The sequence below is a fragment of the Babylonia areolata genome, chromosome 6 (genome assembly GCF_041734735.1).
Source record: "Babylonia areolata isolate BAREFJ2019XMU chromosome 6, ASM4173473v1, whole genome shotgun sequence".
Classification (NCBI taxonomy): Eukaryota; Metazoa; Mollusca; class Gastropoda; order Neogastropoda; family Buccinidae; genus Babylonia; species Babylonia areolata.
In genome coordinates, this window is record NC_134881.1 from 26,077,138 (window position 1) to 26,094,778 (window position 17,641).

Genomic DNA, 17,641 nt, shown 5'->3' on the forward strand with positions numbered 1-17,641 from the left:
AACATAGATGTGAACTGCCCTTTTAATGTTGATGTCCAAGAAAGAACTTCTTTAAAAAAAATAATAACTTGCCAAAAGTACGAATCAACTCTGAAAAAGCTCATACCGGAAACTTATGACAGCAGACAGCCATCATTGTCAACCAATGAGAACAAAAGAATTTTCTATCTTTTTGTGTGTGTGTGTGTGCGTGTGTGTGTGTGCAAAGTTTTGAAAATATGACAAAAAGTGTGAATGTGATTTCATATTAGCATTAATGTGTGCGATTTCGTTTTACTTACTCCACTGCATGGGCGAATGTCCTGACAGTTAAACCGTTCTGAGTCCTGAATCCTTTCTCTGTACATGTCTGTCTTTCTGTCTGTCTGCCCTGTGCTCTCTCCGTAATTCGCTCTCTGTCAGTGTCTCTGTCTGCTTGTCTCCATATCTGTCTGTCTCCCTCTGTTTCCAGAAACTTCCATCTCTCTCTCTCTCTCTCTCTCTCTCTCTCTCTCTCTCTCATAGTTAGGCCAATGCCAAAACAAAGAAACAAGCAAACAAAAAATAAAACAACAACAACAAAAACAAAGTCTGAAGCGCCTGAAGCCTCCCCCCCCCCCGCCCCCCCTCTCTCCCCCCCCCCCCTCTCTCTTTCGAAAACACGCACCATACACGCCCGTATACACGCTTACTGGAGGATAAAGAGAGTCGAGGATGGGTCGTGGTGGTAGAATGTGTTTGATCATAAGATAATAACGTTCTCATCCATCACCTGCATTGAGTTTCATTCCATATGCATATCAAGGGGAAGGGAAGGTGATGGGGTTGAGTGGAGGGAGGGGTTAGACGTGGATGGGAACAGCGTTAATTAAAAATGGTTTTATGATAATTTTTTGGCTCTTTGGGTATTGCTTTCTACGTCACCACAGTGAATGGGTAATGCCTTGTGATCACGCCAAAAACAAAAACAACCCCCCCAAAACAACAACAACAACAACAACAAAACAACAAAAAACAAAAAAAAAACCCCCAAAAAACAAGCATTGTTCTGACAGATAATTAGGGGAAATCAATCCTGCTGTCTGAGATTCTTCGTCAATGACAGATGGTGTTGAGTGAGTTTACCATGTCAGCCAGAGAGGGTCGGGGTGGTGTATATATACACCTGATGTTCCCTTCACCGCATTCATCTTGGCTCCTGCCTTCTGACTCTGCTCTGGAAATCGGTGAGAATTACGTCTTTCTCCTTCTTCTGTGTTCGTGGGCTGCAACTCCCACGTTCACTCGTATGTACACGAGTGGGCTTTTACGTGTATGACCGTTTTTACCCCGCCATGTAGGCAGCCATACTCTGCCTTCGGAGGTAGATTTACGTCTGCTTGTGGTGTACTCGGTCTCTTTTTGACTCACTTATGTAAACATAGTGAGTCTATGTTTTAACCTGGTGTTTGGTTGTGTGTGTGTGTGTGTGTGTGTGTGTGTGTGTGTGTGTGTGTGTGTGTGTGTGTGTGTGTGTGTGTGTGTGTGTGTCCGTGGTAAACTTTCAACAATGCCATTTTCTCTGCAAATACTTTGTCAGTTGACACCAAATTTGGCATAAAAATAGGAAAAATTCAGTTCTTTCCAGTCATCTTGTTTAAAACAATATTGCACCTCTGGGATGGGCACACACACACACACACACACACACACACACACAAAACAACAAAAAACAAAACAAAACGAAGCCAAATTATATGCAAACTGAATTTACTGTTATATTTATATTTTTTTTATTCTCTAAGTTTGGCACCTTGATCTGATATTCTGACGCAACAACAAGAGCAGTCATTTTTATCATTTTTTGTTCAAACAGGAACTTCTTTTGCTAAGCATGGAAGTTATATTTATTTTGCATGTCTTTGGTGCAGATAGTAAAAAAAGGGAAATTAATCTGTAATTAATGCTAGAGAGCTTAATTTGCTTTAAACTGATCTTTCTCACCTTAAACATTACATTTTGAAATTATACTCAATACATAAAAAGCTTGTGTGTTTTACTCTCAATGTACAGGGCTTTCATTATGTTCATTCGCCCAAGTGGTCTTTTTCGAAAAATACTAAAATCAATACGACGAGTGGACTTTATAGATCTATTGGCTGAGCCCTGAAGGTCATGGGCAAAAATAAACTGTGTACACATATTTATACATATTCAAAGCGCGTGCACATATTCTTCGCGAACGCGAACGACGCCATTTTGTTTCAAGTTGTTGACCTGCCTGTTCAATTCTATATTCAATGGACAATACACGATAACATGTGATGGAAAGTTGGAGAAGGAGACCGTTAAATATTTATTCAGAGAAAGATTTGTGAACGCCTCATCACTTACTCAATTATGCCCCAAACTGCCATAAAAATATCTACAGAATCAGTCGGAATTCACAGTTTAAAATAATAAACCATGAAAGTTGAATTGATGAAACGTAAAAATCTCCATTCTTGACTTTTCTCAAAATGGAGTCCTTTTCACTTCATACGACGTTTAAAAGTACTTGTACTTGGCTCTACATGTTATTAGTTTAACAAAATACTCAATTTTCATATAAACTTTAAAACTATAAAACTAGAATGAACATAAAAGAAATGGAATCGACCATGTCAACGGGGTGTAACTAAACTTGTACATCTATCTAGATCCAGAGAAAACGGCTAAATGTTGCAGTGTGATAGCCATGTCTTCTTTACCGCGGACTTAGAAAGAATTTTTAATTGTCCTTAAAGATTTTTTGAATGCCAAAGATACACCAGAATAATATGATTTAAACAGCGTTCTCACTGCGAATACCGCAATCGAGTTATCGCCCTTTAAAAAAGCATGTTTAAATATGATATTTTTGAACGTCATTTACGGAGCCATGATAGTGTAATGGGTAAGACAGTTTCTTCTCACCTGAACACGCGGGGTTCGAATCTGCCGTTAGGACTTTTTTTTTCTTTTTCTTTTGACCCGAAGCTTTATAATAACAAATACAGAACACATTTTAACGATTAGATTTTTTTTTTTTTAAAGAAGAAAAAAAAGTGTATCACAAGTGAGTCTTGAAGGCCTTGCCTCTCTTGTTTTTTTCTTTCTAGCATAGTCCTCTTTCGTTCTGTGTAATTGTTTAATTTGTCTTCTTATTCGTCATTGTCATTATCACCACCATCATCACATTTTGTTGTTGTTCTCTTCTTCTTCTTCTCTTGTTCAGTGTGTGGTTTCAAATGGGAAGTTGAAATGATCTTTATTTCATCGTGAAGCATGTCACTTTTGAAAGACTTAATGCAAGAGGTTTGGTTAACATTACTGAAAATGAATTATGACGACAATACAGTAAGATCACATGTGAAATACATTGCTGAAGCATATGCTCTTCGAACGAAGATCGTTTCTTAATGTGTGGAGAGAGATTAAAAAAAGAAAAAAAAAAAAAAAGAAGATAAGATAATAGAGAGAGAGAGAGAGAGAGAGAGAGAAGGCGTTCTACTGATTGGACTCAGTGCAATATCATGGCTTTTGGAAACGACATCTACAGATGGATAATTATTTGAGCAGAAAAAGAAATTCATGGGATACACATAAACAAAGTGAATACAAAATCTTGCAGCTCATAAACAATGGGGATATTCAATCTTTTGAAAAAAGATTTGGATCAATCAGAAAATTCTGGATTGCTTTGAATGAAGAGAAAACACAAGCTGTCTCGCTTGGGAGCAAAAGGTTTACAAAAAAAAAAAAAAAAAAAAAAAAAAAAAAAAAAATATATATATATATATAAATGCCGCTTTTGAAGTCAGTCTGAAATCCTTTAAAATCTAGATTTTTAGGAGTCTTGTTTACACTGGATTTAAGAACATTCACGGAACAAAATCATGTTGAAAAATATAAGGAAGTAAAATACATTTTCCAGATTTGGTAAAAATTGGTAAACAGCAACAACAACCAAACAGAACACAAACAAACAACAACAACAACAACAAAACCCAAAACAACAACAACAACAACACACACACACACACACACACACAAATAACCCCCCCCCCCCCCGCCCCCCCACAAAAACACACACAAAACCCCCAACAAACAAATGTACATAAAAGAAAAATTGAATCGATTGTTTCTTTCAGCTCGTTGTTGGTCTTTACTGGTTCGTGCAGATCTAGAGTGTTGCTTTGTGCTTCAAGGGATAGCAAAGTCTCTTTTACCGCCGAAAGAAAGGATTAATCGAGATATGAGAAAACACACAAAAAACATGACTTAAACGGCGTTATTACGTCCACTACAATCACATCTGTTCATCACACGAAGAAGAAAACGTCAACATTCCTTTAAGCATTAAATTTAGTCAAATGACGTCAGATGCGCCGCAACAGAGGGAGTTAGTCTACTTGCTTCGGAACTAAACATGCATGGTTCGATCCCGCTGCATACCCTTTTTTTTCTTTTTTTCTCCCAATCTTATTTTATACATCATATTTAATACAGAATACTTTTCAACGATTTTAAGTCTTTTTTTTTTTTCTCTCCTCATGATTCCAGGATAAAGCGCGAAGCACATTTGAGTCTTGAATGCTTTTCCTCTTGTTGTTCAATGAATTTATCAATGATGAAGATCATATATAGTTTCCCTGCCCTTTGTTCTATCAAGCTGAAATTTCAGCTCACTAAACCTGTTTACAGACCTCATTACTTGCTGCATAATGTCCATAAACGGCTACCCGATTCAACATTCTAAAAAAAACCAGAAGACAAACTCTTCATTCACTTACAGTCCATTCAGTAAGTCACATGCTGCGTCACGCATGCGCATGTTAATATTTTTCAAGTTTACAAGCAGAGATGAACTCCCGTCATTATTTCGAGAAAAACAGTCTAATGCGAGCGTTTTTATTTATTTATTTATTTATTTTATTTTTTAACAGATTTCGACAATGAACAGACTTTTCTTTAATGTCAGCTTTGATCAGACAGACAGGTGGTGAAAGACCTTCAGTCTGCACTTTTCAGTGCAGGAGAACGCACCCGAAACGTCTGAATTTGCCCGGAGTAATCACCGTGTGTATTAGTCAGAAATGCGTCCGGCAATTTTGCTTGATCTAGCGAAGCCGAACAGTCGTGATAAAAATAGGGAAAGTTTGAAACTTTGCCAGATCGCAAAGCAATGAAATCCTGATCTGGGTTGCTAAAGATAATTATAACTGTCCCGTTTCCAGCACACAACGTTCGGTTCGACAAATACCCGTATGGGATGGTGAGCAAAACAATGATTTGGATCGTAATATGTTTGTATTGTTTGTATTGGTACCCCCCCCCCCCCCAATTTCCTCCTCCCCTCCTCCCTCCAACATCATCGGTTTTGTTGTTGTTGTTGTTGTTGTTGTTGTGCAGCAGGCATCACAAGCGAGCTACAAAGGTTTTAACTTTTGGCTGTTTCATTGTTTTCACCATTATTCTTCTGGTTTGCATCCCCATGTAACCAGGGCTGTCAGCTGACGAAATTTCGCATTTCATTTCAGTTCATTCGTTCCGCTCTCTTCCTTCAGTCTTCTTCATCTTATTGCTCTCCCTTCTTTCTCTTCCATAACCAGCATCCCGTTTCTGTTCGCAGTCTGTTTTCATGTCAATAAGGGGAGCGGGAATAATTTACGGATTTGACATGGTTCTCTTATACCTTGTAGCGAATGAATTTAAGGATTTTTCTGCCTCTGTGATGTAAAAAAAACACAACAAACCCCAAAAACAACAAGAATACACACACACACACACACACACACACACACACACACACACACACACACACACACACAGAGAGAGAGAGAGAGAGAGAGAGAGAGAAACACAAAAAGAACATCAACAACAACAGCGATAACAACAAGAACCATGTTAAACGGCACACCAACTTTCTCAGTTGTGATACATACACTGACGTCATGAAGAATGGCACACTTATCTTAGTAGACTTACCTTAGTAGTTGTGATGCATACATTGACGTCATGATAAATGGCAAATTTATCTTGGTAGTTGTGTTACATACATTAAAGTCATGATGAATTACACACTTACCTTGTTAGTTCTGTTTCACACACTGAAGTCATGATGACTGAGACACTTACCTTGGTAGGTGCGATACGTACATTGAAGTCATGATGAATAGTACCACTCACCTTGCCAGCTATTTTTCAGACAGAAAACCACAGCTGTCACGATGCTGAAGCTTCTGCTGGCCTCCGCCCTGTTGGCTCTGACCTATGGAGGTAAGGGACAGAAGAGAGTTTTTGTGGGTTTTTTTTTCAAGTTAAGTGGAACACATTTCACATTCTGTTCCCTGTATGTTACACACACTCTCTGTGTGTCTCTATCTCTCTGTCTCTCTGTCTCTGTCTCTCTCTCTGTCTCTCTCTCTCTCTCTCTCTCTCTCTCTCTCTCTCTCACACACACACACACACGCACACACACACAAACATACACGCGCCCTACGTTCTCACGCAAGCACGCACGTGCGCGCACACACATGTGTACTCAACAATATTTCATGCATAAAGAAGCACTGCAGGAATGATAAGAAGGTTTTGTAAGATAATGGGATGCTTTGTAACAAAGCAATATATGTTTTTACTATGTACATCATAAAAAGGGTGCTTCTACCGGAACCGGAACTACATAACTATACATGTTCCTCCCAGCGCAAAGAGTTTCGATGCAACATTCAAAACCTTCTAACCGAAACAAGTATTCCTGCAGAATAATTAAGGGAATGAAAGGCTGTGAGCGGCTGTGTAAAGAATGCATTTCGGCTACCATTCGTCTAAAGATAATTTTATGCCTTAAAATCCAAAATGCAGCGACAATTTCTATCTGCTTATAACAGTGATAGGAAAAAAGAAGGAAAGAAGCCTTTGTAAGCTCATGACAGGAGATAAAAATGCAGCTGAGGATAAAAAAAAATCAAGAATGGGAAATCTGTATAGGATTCACATTCATTTTCATGTATTTCATGTATGAGCGCTTTGATTTGTCTCAGAAAAAAAAGAGAAAAAAAAGCGCTATGTAGATACTAACTATTATAATTATTATCATTATCATCATCATCATCACCATTATTATTATTATTGTTGTTGTTATCATTATAATCGTTAATATATCATTAATATAGCAACAACAACAATAATGATAATAATATTATTATCATTTCTGTGCTATTTATTTCACTGCTTTCCATTTCTCTGTCTGTCTGTGTGTCCGTCCGTCCTCTCTACCCACCCGTACCCGAATCAAAGCCGATCAGGTGTGCAAGCTGACCGATGGCCACAAGCTCCAGACGTTCTCCAAGACGAAGGAAAAGGTAAAGTTCGGCTGCAAGTTCCACGCGCTGAAAGGGACTGTGTGCGGGGACTACAATATCACGTTGGCACCTGGCCTCAAGCTGATGCCCAAAGGGGCCAAGGCCAAGAAGGACATCTACGTCTTGGACAGGATGTACCTGGCGGTCAAGAAGGAAAACGGCGATAAACTGAGATGCCGCACAAACATGAAAAAAATCGGCAAGGTGAGATTTTTTTTTGTCGTTTTTGGAGGGGGAGGGGACGGGTGGGGGTGGAGGTGGGTGGTGAAGAAGGGAGGTGGATGGATGGGAGGGGAGGGTTTTCGTTCTTGACGGATTCGTTGTAATTGTTATTGACACTAGTTGTTCAATCTCTCTCTCTTTCCCCTGTCTGTCTATCTGTCTGTCTGTCTTTGTCTGTCTTTCTATCTGTCTGTTTGTCTCTTTCTCGATCAAGTTAGTATGTATTTTACATTTTGTTGTCGCTGCGTGATAACAATAGTGTGTACTATTTTACCTATTTCACAGAAAACCAAGCACACGGAGAAGCCTCAAAATATCTCTGATAATTTTTACTTATTTCATATATAATGTATTCCTAATTATCAAAGAAGTCGTTTGTTTTGATTTTTTTAAGTCGAAGGTGCCAACAATCAGTGATGGTCTGATCACATTTTGACATTAGGTAAACTGTAGCAAAACAAAAACAACAAAAAACAAACAAGCAAAAAACGTATACAATTTAAGCAAAACAATTCGATTGTCCAATCTGGAAAGAAATAGTCTTTCATGCAGCATGTATGCATTTAATAAATCTCATGTTCATTCCGCATCCACTCTTTGAGATTGAGCAAGTGAACGTTATTATTCTTAAGCTACTGTCTTTTTCATTTATTTTCCTAAAACGTTTTTTTTTTTTTTCTTTCTCTCTGTGCAGTACCTTGACGGTAAGGAAAACTACCTCCCATTGAAGAAGTTGGACGGCAACCTGGATTTAACGGATGTGTACGAGTTTTCCAAAGACGAAAAAAAAAGGGAGGTTACCCTCGTCACCAAGAACAAGGACTTCACCATTGCCTTCGGCCTTTACGACGACAAGACTTTGGGCAGCACCTACTTCTCGTTTACCTGTCACGCGGACACGTTCACCCCTACAAATTTCCCAACCCAGTTGTGCGGTAAGGTTTGGGTCTGGTTGTGTGGGAGCAGGAGGGGGCGAGGGGGGGGGGGAGTGGAGGGCAGGGGGTTGGTGGGTGAGCGGGTGTGTGGGGGTAGGTGGGTGGGGGGAGTGGAGGGTGTGTGTGTGTGTGTGTGTGTGTGTGTGTGTGTGTGATAGAGATAGAGATAGATATAGATAGATAGATAGATAGATAGAGAGAGAGAGAGAGAGAGAGAGAGAGAGAACGCTACCAACATGATGTTGACCAAAACAACAACAACAACAAAACCCACAAAGAACTACCCAGCTCAACAATGCAATGGTTCATAATTATACGATTCATTGATTTCTTTTTCTGTTCATCTGTTTATTTGTCTATGATCTGGAAGATGTATGGCTGCAGGAAACGGAACCAAGAAAGAGGTGAAACTGATGAAGAAAGCCATCGAACTGAAGGGGAACCGCAAAGCCGTCACAACCCTGAGCGTCTTTTCTGACGAAAAGCTTGTACAGATGTAAGTCCAGCCGCCCTCTTGTCTGTCTCTCTGTCCGTTTCTGTATCCCCCCCCCTCTCTCTCTCTCTCTCGGGGGTCACGTGCTCTGGTACAGAGGACGCCTCTCTGTTTGTCTCTCTGTCCGTTTCTGTCTCCCTCCCTCTCTCTCTCTCTCTCTCTCGGGGGTCACGTGCTTTGGTGCAGAGGACGTCATTTATCCAAGCTACTGAGTACTTCTCCCAGTTTATGTCATGCCGCCAGCTAGCTACTGGACTTCCAGCTGGTGTGGAGAAAACTCTGGCCGCCCTACCAAAGGGAGAACACAGCGTTAACTCATTCTACCCCACAGCTACATGCCTGCTACAGCTCCCCTGAACCAGCACTACACGAGATCACTGCAGAAAAAAAAAACCATGGTGGTTCATTGAAATAGTGAAAATCGTTGGAGAATTGTTGATTTAATCGGTCAAACAAAGCTCCGTTTTCATGCTTCCGGAATCCGTGAACGGTTCAGTCTAGAATGCCAGCTGTACCAAGCAAGAATAAACGAAATTCGAATAGTGTTTATGATTCGAGAAAACTCGTATCTGGTCCCCAGGGGAAGTAATCATGGTACGAGTTAACTCGTACCTGGAAAAGGAGGGGTTCTAAGCTGTACGTTGCTTGGAAAGACGTTAGTACATTTTGTCGTACTGCGATTCAAGCCACTCACCAGAATGACAAAGGTGGAGCCTGTCCTGAACTGACGAATATAATTGTATATGATAGGTCCAGTGCTGCAGGAAGAACTGCTCCCCGCAAGATTCAGGTGAGGCTCATCATGTGTTGTCTAACAGAGAAAAATGTACAGGAACAATGGAATCATAATTCATATCATATAACAGACATCATAATCCATGTGATATAATAGAGCAATGATAACAGACATCATACTCCATATAATATATTAGAGCAATAATAACAGACACACCAGTCTCAAAGTCAGAAGCTGTTGCTGTGTGAAATGTGAAGGCCTAGTGCCCAACAGTGGGACAGAAGGGAAGTAACCAAGCCAGTCTTCATTAGCTTCATTCCCATTTCTCCCCCATTGCAAACGTCAACATCAACTTCTCGTTTCCTCTGCGCATCAACACCGACTGATTCACACCCGTGTAAGGAAGGCTACGAATACAGTATCTGACAGTTTTGTCGGAAACACATTCATCTGATTAGAATATACAATATCAAATATGAATTAGGTGGGTCCCCCCCCCCCCACACACGTACACACACACACACAACACACACCCCTCCCCAAATGCATTGGACAAGCACATATGAACAGAAAGTTGATCTTGATGAGATCAGAGGACAACTTTAGAAGACATAATTATGCTCACAGTTGTGTGGTGTGTTAGGCAGCCTGTTCATTTGTCTTTAATGGATAACTGTGCATCAACAATATGAAAAGAAAAAAAAAATCAGTTATTCACCATGTGCCACAACCCCCCCCCCCCAAAAAACAAAACAAAACAACAACAACAACAAACAAACCCAACAACAACAACAACAAAAAAACCAAGAAAAAAACAAACAAACAAACAAACAAAACCCCCACCTCTGACCCATTTCTTTTACCCCTATTGTGATGCTTTGGACGTATAATTCTCAAATACATTCTGTCATAATGTCTTCCGTACAACAGACAACATCTGTTTGCATGCAAATCCATTAGAAGGTTTGCCGATGCTACACTCACTCCATTTCATTATGCATATTCCCACTTTGAGAAACAGAGTCCATTCGTTCGTATTCTGTTAATATATATATATATATATATATATATATATATAAATCTATCTCTCTGTTCTCTCTCTCTCTCTCTCTCTGTGTGTGTGTGTGTGTGTGTGTGTGTGTGTGTGTGTGTGTGTGTGAAATGCCTTCAATACCATCTAACCACATCTTGATGGCGATGAAACTGCTTGAACTCAACGTTTGTTCAAAGCTCGTTTTTTTTTTTATGGATTGTCAGTTTTCTTGCCAGCAGATCCAAGTCTTTCGGTTTCATCAAGCCTTTTCATCCACTGATTCTACCCAAGGAACAGTTCTGCCACGAATCCCATGATCTCACGATTCTGCCCTTGTAGATCCGCCTTACTCTCACAGCGGCTATTTTGAACAAGTTGATACTTTTATCCATATGCAACGACAACTATGTAACTCAAATGTTAAAAAAAAGAGAGAGAGAGAGAGAAGAAAATGGTTGTAGACACCAGAAAACACGTGTTCCCTTTCTCTCAACATTTTTTTTTCAGTGTCACAAAAATTGAAAGAGTCAGTGATTATAAGTACATGGGAAAACATTCGGAGACGATAAAGGAAGTTTTACACCAACAGCTATCACATCCAAAAGAAATGCCAGACTCGTATGAACTGTTGATAAACGAAGTTCTCTTATAAGGTATGATGGAATATTAAGCATTATGCATTCTGTACATGTGTGAGTGTGTTTGTAATATGACCTGTCCTGTCCTGTCCCCATGGTTGTTTTTATTTATTTATTTATTTATTTATCTATTTATTTATTTATTTATAGATCTATCTATCTGTTCATTATTATTATTATTATTATTATTATTATTATTATTATTTATTATTATCATCATCATCATCATCATTATTATTATTGTTATTGTTGTTGTTATCATCATCTATTCATCTTTTCCTTATCTATATATCTATTTATTTGTTGTTGTTGTTATCATTCTTCTTCTTTTCTTTTTTTTCTTTCTTTCTTCTTCTCATTATTATCCTTATAATTGTTATCAAGTTTCTCTCGCGATTCTGCACAATGGATTCATTACATTCATGTTGGCGGTGCGGCAGAAGAAACAAAAATGAGGTCAGCCACAATTTTCTCCCTTGCCATGTTTCAGGGATGCAGAATGCCAAGTAGCTGCTTCGACCATGTCAACGAAGTGTGAAGGTCTGCAAGATGATGCCTCAAAGTACTGCTGGCCCATCGTCTTCAAAGCCAGCTTCATCAAGTGCATCAGAAAACTGAACCTCTATCCCAGAACTGTTTTCAAAGTATGTCACAGATAACGAATTCAAGTTGTGTGTTTGTGTGTGTGTGTGTGTGTGTGTGTGTGTGTGTGTGTGTGTGTGTGTGTGTGTGTGTGTGTGTGTGTGTGATGTGTGTGTGTGTGTATGTGTGTGTGATGTGATGTGTGTGTGTGTGTATGTGTGTGTGATGTTATGTGTGTGTGTGTGTGTGTGTGTGTGTGTGTGTGTGTGTGTGTGTGTGTGTGTGTGAAGTGCTGTTTATGTTTATAGTGCTTTACGTTGGTTTATTTTTTATGATTTGAAAGCCAGTGCTTTTGAAGTAGGTTTCGCAACGACATGACAGTGTGCGTGTGCGTGTGCGTGTGTGAGTGTGTACGTGTGTGTGTGTGTGTGTGAGGGGGGGGGGGCGAGGGGGGTGAGGTGGTGGGGGCGCACGCGCGTGTATGTGTGTGCGCTTGTTTATTGGGGTGTGTGTGCGTGTGTGTGTGTGTGTGTGTGTGTGTGTGTGTGTGTGTGTGTGTGTGTTTGCTTGTTTATTAAGTGTCTATTTTGTTACGTGTCCGTCTGTGTAAGGTTTTACGGTGTTGTGTTTTGTTTTTGTGTTCTCTGCTTCGATAAAGAAGGAAAGGGTTTCATTAAATTGAAAGTGTAAAAAACATCTTTTTGAGGCGGTAGTACATGAGATTGGGGTTGAGAAATGAAGTATTGTCCGTTCTGTCCTAGAATACGACCCCTTTGTACCATATCAAAGTGGCAGCATGGTTGAGACATGATTTGTTGACTGGTTTCACAACGTGCGCAAAGACCCTCTCCTCATCCTATATTCCCTGAATTCGATCCGAAGTGACTAGCTGTAAACAGTCCGAAGTGCTTTGATTACACACTAAACAAACAAAATCAACTCCTGTGACCTAAAGAAGGTGCGTGATACAAGACAAGACCAAAAAGCTAACCAACTGGATTGTTCTACTGGCCACCAAATAAAAGGTTAACTTCTTGAACTACACGAAACAAACTATTTGTAAAGCCAGATAAAGCAGTAAAAAGTTGTTTTTTGAGATTCAGGTACAACGATACACCCGCATACAAATTCGATCTTGCCATCTGTCTTGCTTTGACCTGTTCACACCCAGACCTTAACTCTGACCTGTCTACACCCAGACCTTAACTCTGACCTGTTCACACTCAGACCTTAAGTCTGACCTGTCCACACTCAGACCTTAACTCTGACCTGTTCACACTCAGACCTTAACTCTGACCTGTTCACACCCAGACTTTAACTCTGACCTGTTCACACCCAGACCTTAACTCTGACCTGTTCACACTCAGACCTTAACTCTGACCTGTCCACTCCCAGACCTTAACTCTGACCTGTCCACTCCCAGACCTTAACTCTGACCTGTCCACTCCCAGACCTTAACTCTGACCTGTCCACACCCAGACTTTAACTCTGACCTGTCCATACTCAGACCATAACTTTGACCTGTTAATTATCATACCTTAATTCTGACTTGCCCATTCCAAGTCCTTGATTCTGACCTGTTGACTCTCAGACCTTAATTCTGACTTGCCCTTTCCCAGACCCCATCGCATTCCCGACGAAGCCGATTGCACGGAAGGGTTGAGGCAGACTTTTGCCATGACGCAAGAAATTATGTTCCCGCTAGACTTGCAGACTATCAACGAGTCTCCATTTCTTGACGTATTTACGCTTTGCTACAGAGGTATTACGCAGTTTCACTGATAAATTCGTATTAGTATTCTTATTGTTTACATCGGTGACTTTGGGCACTGCTTTGCAAGAATGATGCAGGTTGGACTCAGATTTCTGTTTGCAGTTTCGGAATTAAAAGTGGACTCTCTTCTCTCTCTCAATCTCTCCCTCCCCCCTCCCCCTTTCTCTCTTTCTCCAGAACTGCGTGGACTTCGTCTGCAGTAACTACACCAATGCATTTACCTGCGGCGAGCTCTCGGACCAGCTGGAAGGTTGTCCCAAACTGAAAGGCATCTCAGACAAGGTGGACAAGTGCTCCGCAGATATGGCTGAGGATGAGACCAGTGGTGATGAGGCTGAGGATGAGACCGGTGATGATGAGGCTGAGGATGAGACCAGTGCTGATGAGACTGTGGATGAGACCAGTACTGCCGGAGAAGAAGCAGGAGAAGCACCGTAATAATAAGAAGACAAGGACTGTGGTTGTAGCCCGTTATCCATTACGTACAGTTGATTAAGACAACGGTTATCCTCCTCCTAATCCTTCACACGATGTCATTCTTGTGAATTGAAACCTATCTCGAAAGATTAAAACATACAGAAAGAAAGAAAAAAAAAAATCAGCTACATAGAGAAATAAACTGCATGAAGGAAAAAAAGCGTGTTTTTTGTATATATATATATATATAAATATATATTTTTTTCTCTTTCGTACTTGTTTGTTGTCGTGTATGAATATTTTTTTCTTCCCTTTTTCGTTTTGTCTGTCTGTCTGTCTTTGTGCTTTCTGTCGGTTTATCTACCTAAACATCTGAATCTGTCTGTTTGTCTTTTTTTGTCTGTCTGCCTATTTCTGTGTCCCTGTCTCTATTTCTTTGCTCTCTCTCTCTCTCTCTCTCTCTCTCTCTCTCTCTCTCTCTCACCAGTCTGTCTCTGTCCTTGTCTGTCTGTCTGTCTGTCTGTCTCTCTCTCACCACTCTGTCTCTGTCCCTGTCTGTCTGTCTGTCTCTTTCGCCCCCTTCCTTTCAAGTCTGTTTCTGTCCTTTCATGTCTGTCTGTGTCTGTCCGTCTGTCTATCTGTCTCTCATCTTCCTTTTCCCACTCTGTCTCTGTCCTTGCTTATCTGTCTGTCTCTCTATCAGTCTGTCTCCTTCTCTCTCTCTCTCTTCTGTCGCTCTATTGTCAGATTATCAGTGATCGATCACGAGGAGCGTCAAAGTCATCACAAAACAAGTATAAAACAACTCTACCACCATTCTTGGCACACGAGTAAAAAACATCCTCGTCCGGTCCCGCGCTGTCCGCGGAAATACATGGATGATACACATTCACAGCGATGCTTCCAACGTGGGCAACCCCCCCCCCCCCCAACCACCTAACCACCCTCCCACCCCCCACCCCCCAAGATACGCAGACCCAGGTACAGATACTCAGGTGTGCACACACACGCAGGTACACAGACACGTGTGTACAGAACCAGGTACACAGTACGTAAATAGCACAGCTACACAGCACAGGAAAAAAACGAACAACAACCCAAAAGCTCGACTCAGCCAGACAACGTACAAAACATCGATGACTAAACAGCCAAACTGATTTTGCCGAGTGTGTGGCAGACCTGGCAGCGTCTGTTTCATTGTTCCCTCTGGAACTTGTTGAAACTATCGATGTATCATTGATTAACGTGATTATTAAAGACAAACGTTCTGAGAAACATAGAAGCTCAGCATGAGTATACTAATTTTCTTCTTCTTCTTCTCTTCTCCTCCTCCTTATCAATATCATCATCATCGTCATCATCATCATCATCATCATCATCATCATCATTATTATTATTATTATTATTATTATTATCATCATCATCATCATTATTATTGTTATCATTACTATCATTATCATCATCAGTGTGCAGACAGGTGTTGAGATATATCAAGAGAGGTGCGAACAATATACTTTTATGCTCCCAATCATATCAGGTTCTGCAATAAAAGACTAGAGATGATGAATATCACGAATAATGAAAAAAACAAAAAACAAAAAACACAAAAAAAACAACAGGGAAAAGAGAGGAGTGGAAGGGGGAGGGGGGAAAGGGTTAGGGGAGGGGGTGTAAGACCCGATAAAGGCTGTAGATGAAGAGAAGAGAACTGGGCTCAACAAGAACAAATGCTGACAATAGGAAAACAGAGAACAAAACACACCGTCCACTCCAGTCCCCACCAAACCCCACAGAAAACTGTGAGAGGGGTGGTGGGAAGAGGAGGGCAGGATACAGACATCTGAAATGAAACCCCCAAGCACTTCCTTGATTATTAAAATCGTGCCCAACCCTTGCCTGGCTCCGCTGTCAAAGTCTGACCCAAAACGCTGTAGAGAAACTGCAGGGTCGAGTCGAGTCCTAGCGACGGACAGCAGCAGGGGGGACGTCCACTGCACTCGAAGTTGACTGTAAAAAAAAGCACGGCAACTGCAGTGCGGTCTTCTTACCATCCGCTTCTCTAGAGTCGGGATGCATGAAGGCGATCTTTGCAGCACTAAGTTTGCTTAGAATCAATTAAGAATGTTCCTAAATACATGGCATTTACCGAGGAGGTAGGAACATTCTCATTCGTGGAGTGATGGCCGAGAGGTAACGCGTCCGCCCAGGAAGCGAGAGAATCTGAGCGCGCTGGTTCGAATCACGGCTCAGCCGCCGTATATTTTCTCCCCCTCCACTAGACCTTAAGTGGTGGTCTGGACGCTAGTCATTCGAATGAGACGATAAACCGAGGCCCCGTGTACAACATGCACTTAGCGCACGTAAAAGAACCCACGGCAACAAAAGGGTTGTTCCTGGCAAAATTCTGTAGAAAAATCCACTTCGATTGGAAAAACAAATAAAACTGCAAGCAGGAAAAATAGAAAAAAAATGGGTGGCGCTGAGTGTGTAGCGAATTTCACACAGAGAAATCTGTTGTGATACAAAAACCAACAACAACAATGCAATACAATCCTCGATAAGCAACTCAGAGCTGCAAAGTTCAGCTCATCCAACTCCCCAGGAGTTTTCTTCTTCTTCTTCGTTCGTGGGCTGCAACTCCCACGTTCACTCGTATGTGGGCTTTTACGTGTATCACCGTTTTTACCCCGCCATATAGGCAGCCATATACCGTTTTCGGGGGTGTGCATGCTGGGTATGTTCTTGTTTCCATGAACCCACCGAACGCTGACATGGATTACAGGATCTTTAACGTGCGTATATAAACTTCTGCTTCCGTATACACACGAAGGGGGTTCAGGCACTAGCAGGTCTGCACATAATTATGTTGACCTGGGAGATCGGGAGAAAATCTCCACCCTTTACCCACCAGGCGTCGTTACCGAGATTCGAACCCGGAGCCCTCAGATTGACAGTCCAATTGACCATCTGCGTATGTCCCAGTGAAGTGTGCACGTCATGGAAATTAATGATAAATCACGATTTACTACTCTTAAGCCAACATATCCCTCTTCCTTTTCTGCCGACGATAGCTGCAGCAGCAAGAACAACATCTGTCACAAGATATGTCACGAAATATGGAGGGTAGGGTGGCTGGGCGGAGGGGGGAAGAGGGGGGAAGGGTACTCGCGTCTTTCAGTTGATCAATATTCTCTCTCTCTCCTTGTGTGTGTGTGTGTGTGTGTGTGTGTGTGTGTGTGTGTGTCCGTGTATGTGTGCACGTTTGCGTGCGTGCGTGCCTGAGAGAGAGAGAGAGAGAGAGAGAGAGAGAGAGAGAGAGAGACAGATAGACAGACAGACAGACAGATACGGTGAACTCAACAGCACAGCACCATCTGTCACGAAGGGAGAGTCTCATAATCATAGGGCCGCCCCCACCCCTACCCCTACCCCTCCCCCCCCCAACCACCTGCTGTGCCCCCACCA

The 17,641-nt window shown here is 41.4% G+C and overlaps 1 protein-coding gene across 1 annotated transcript; it reads left to right on the plus strand.

Annotated features, from left to right (window-relative positions):
* Positions 1-1,121: 1,121 nt before the first annotated feature.
* Positions 1,122-14,396, plus strand: LOC143282885 (uncharacterized). Its single transcript, XM_076588759.1, has 7 exons — positions 1,122-1,205; positions 6,188-6,258; positions 7,282-7,550; positions 8,263-8,503; positions 8,888-8,999; positions 11,894-12,047; positions 13,937-14,396. The coding sequence occupies exons 2-7, from the start codon at positions 6,210-6,212 to the stop codon at positions 14,195-14,197; spliced, it is 1,086 nt and encodes a 361-aa protein (XP_076444874.1). The 5' UTR covers positions 1,122-1,205; positions 6,188-6,209; the 3' UTR covers positions 14,198-14,396.
* Positions 14,397-17,641: the final 3,245 nt, after the last annotated feature.

Bases quoted from the DNA above. Each gene is read 5' to 3' on its own strand.
- LOC143282885 (XM_076588759.1), top strand. From the start codon at position 6,210: ATGCTGAAGCTTCTGCTGGCCTCCGCCCTGTTGGCTCTGACCTATGGA. The intron at 6,259-7,281 runs GTAAGGGACAGA...CCCGAATCAAAG, and splicing joins GTTGGCTCTGACCTATGGAG to CCGATCAGGTGTGCAAGCTG. The intron at 12,048-13,936 runs GTATGTCACAGA...CTCTTTCTCCAG, and splicing joins ATCCCAGAACTGTTTTCAAA to AACTGCGTGGACTTCGTCTG.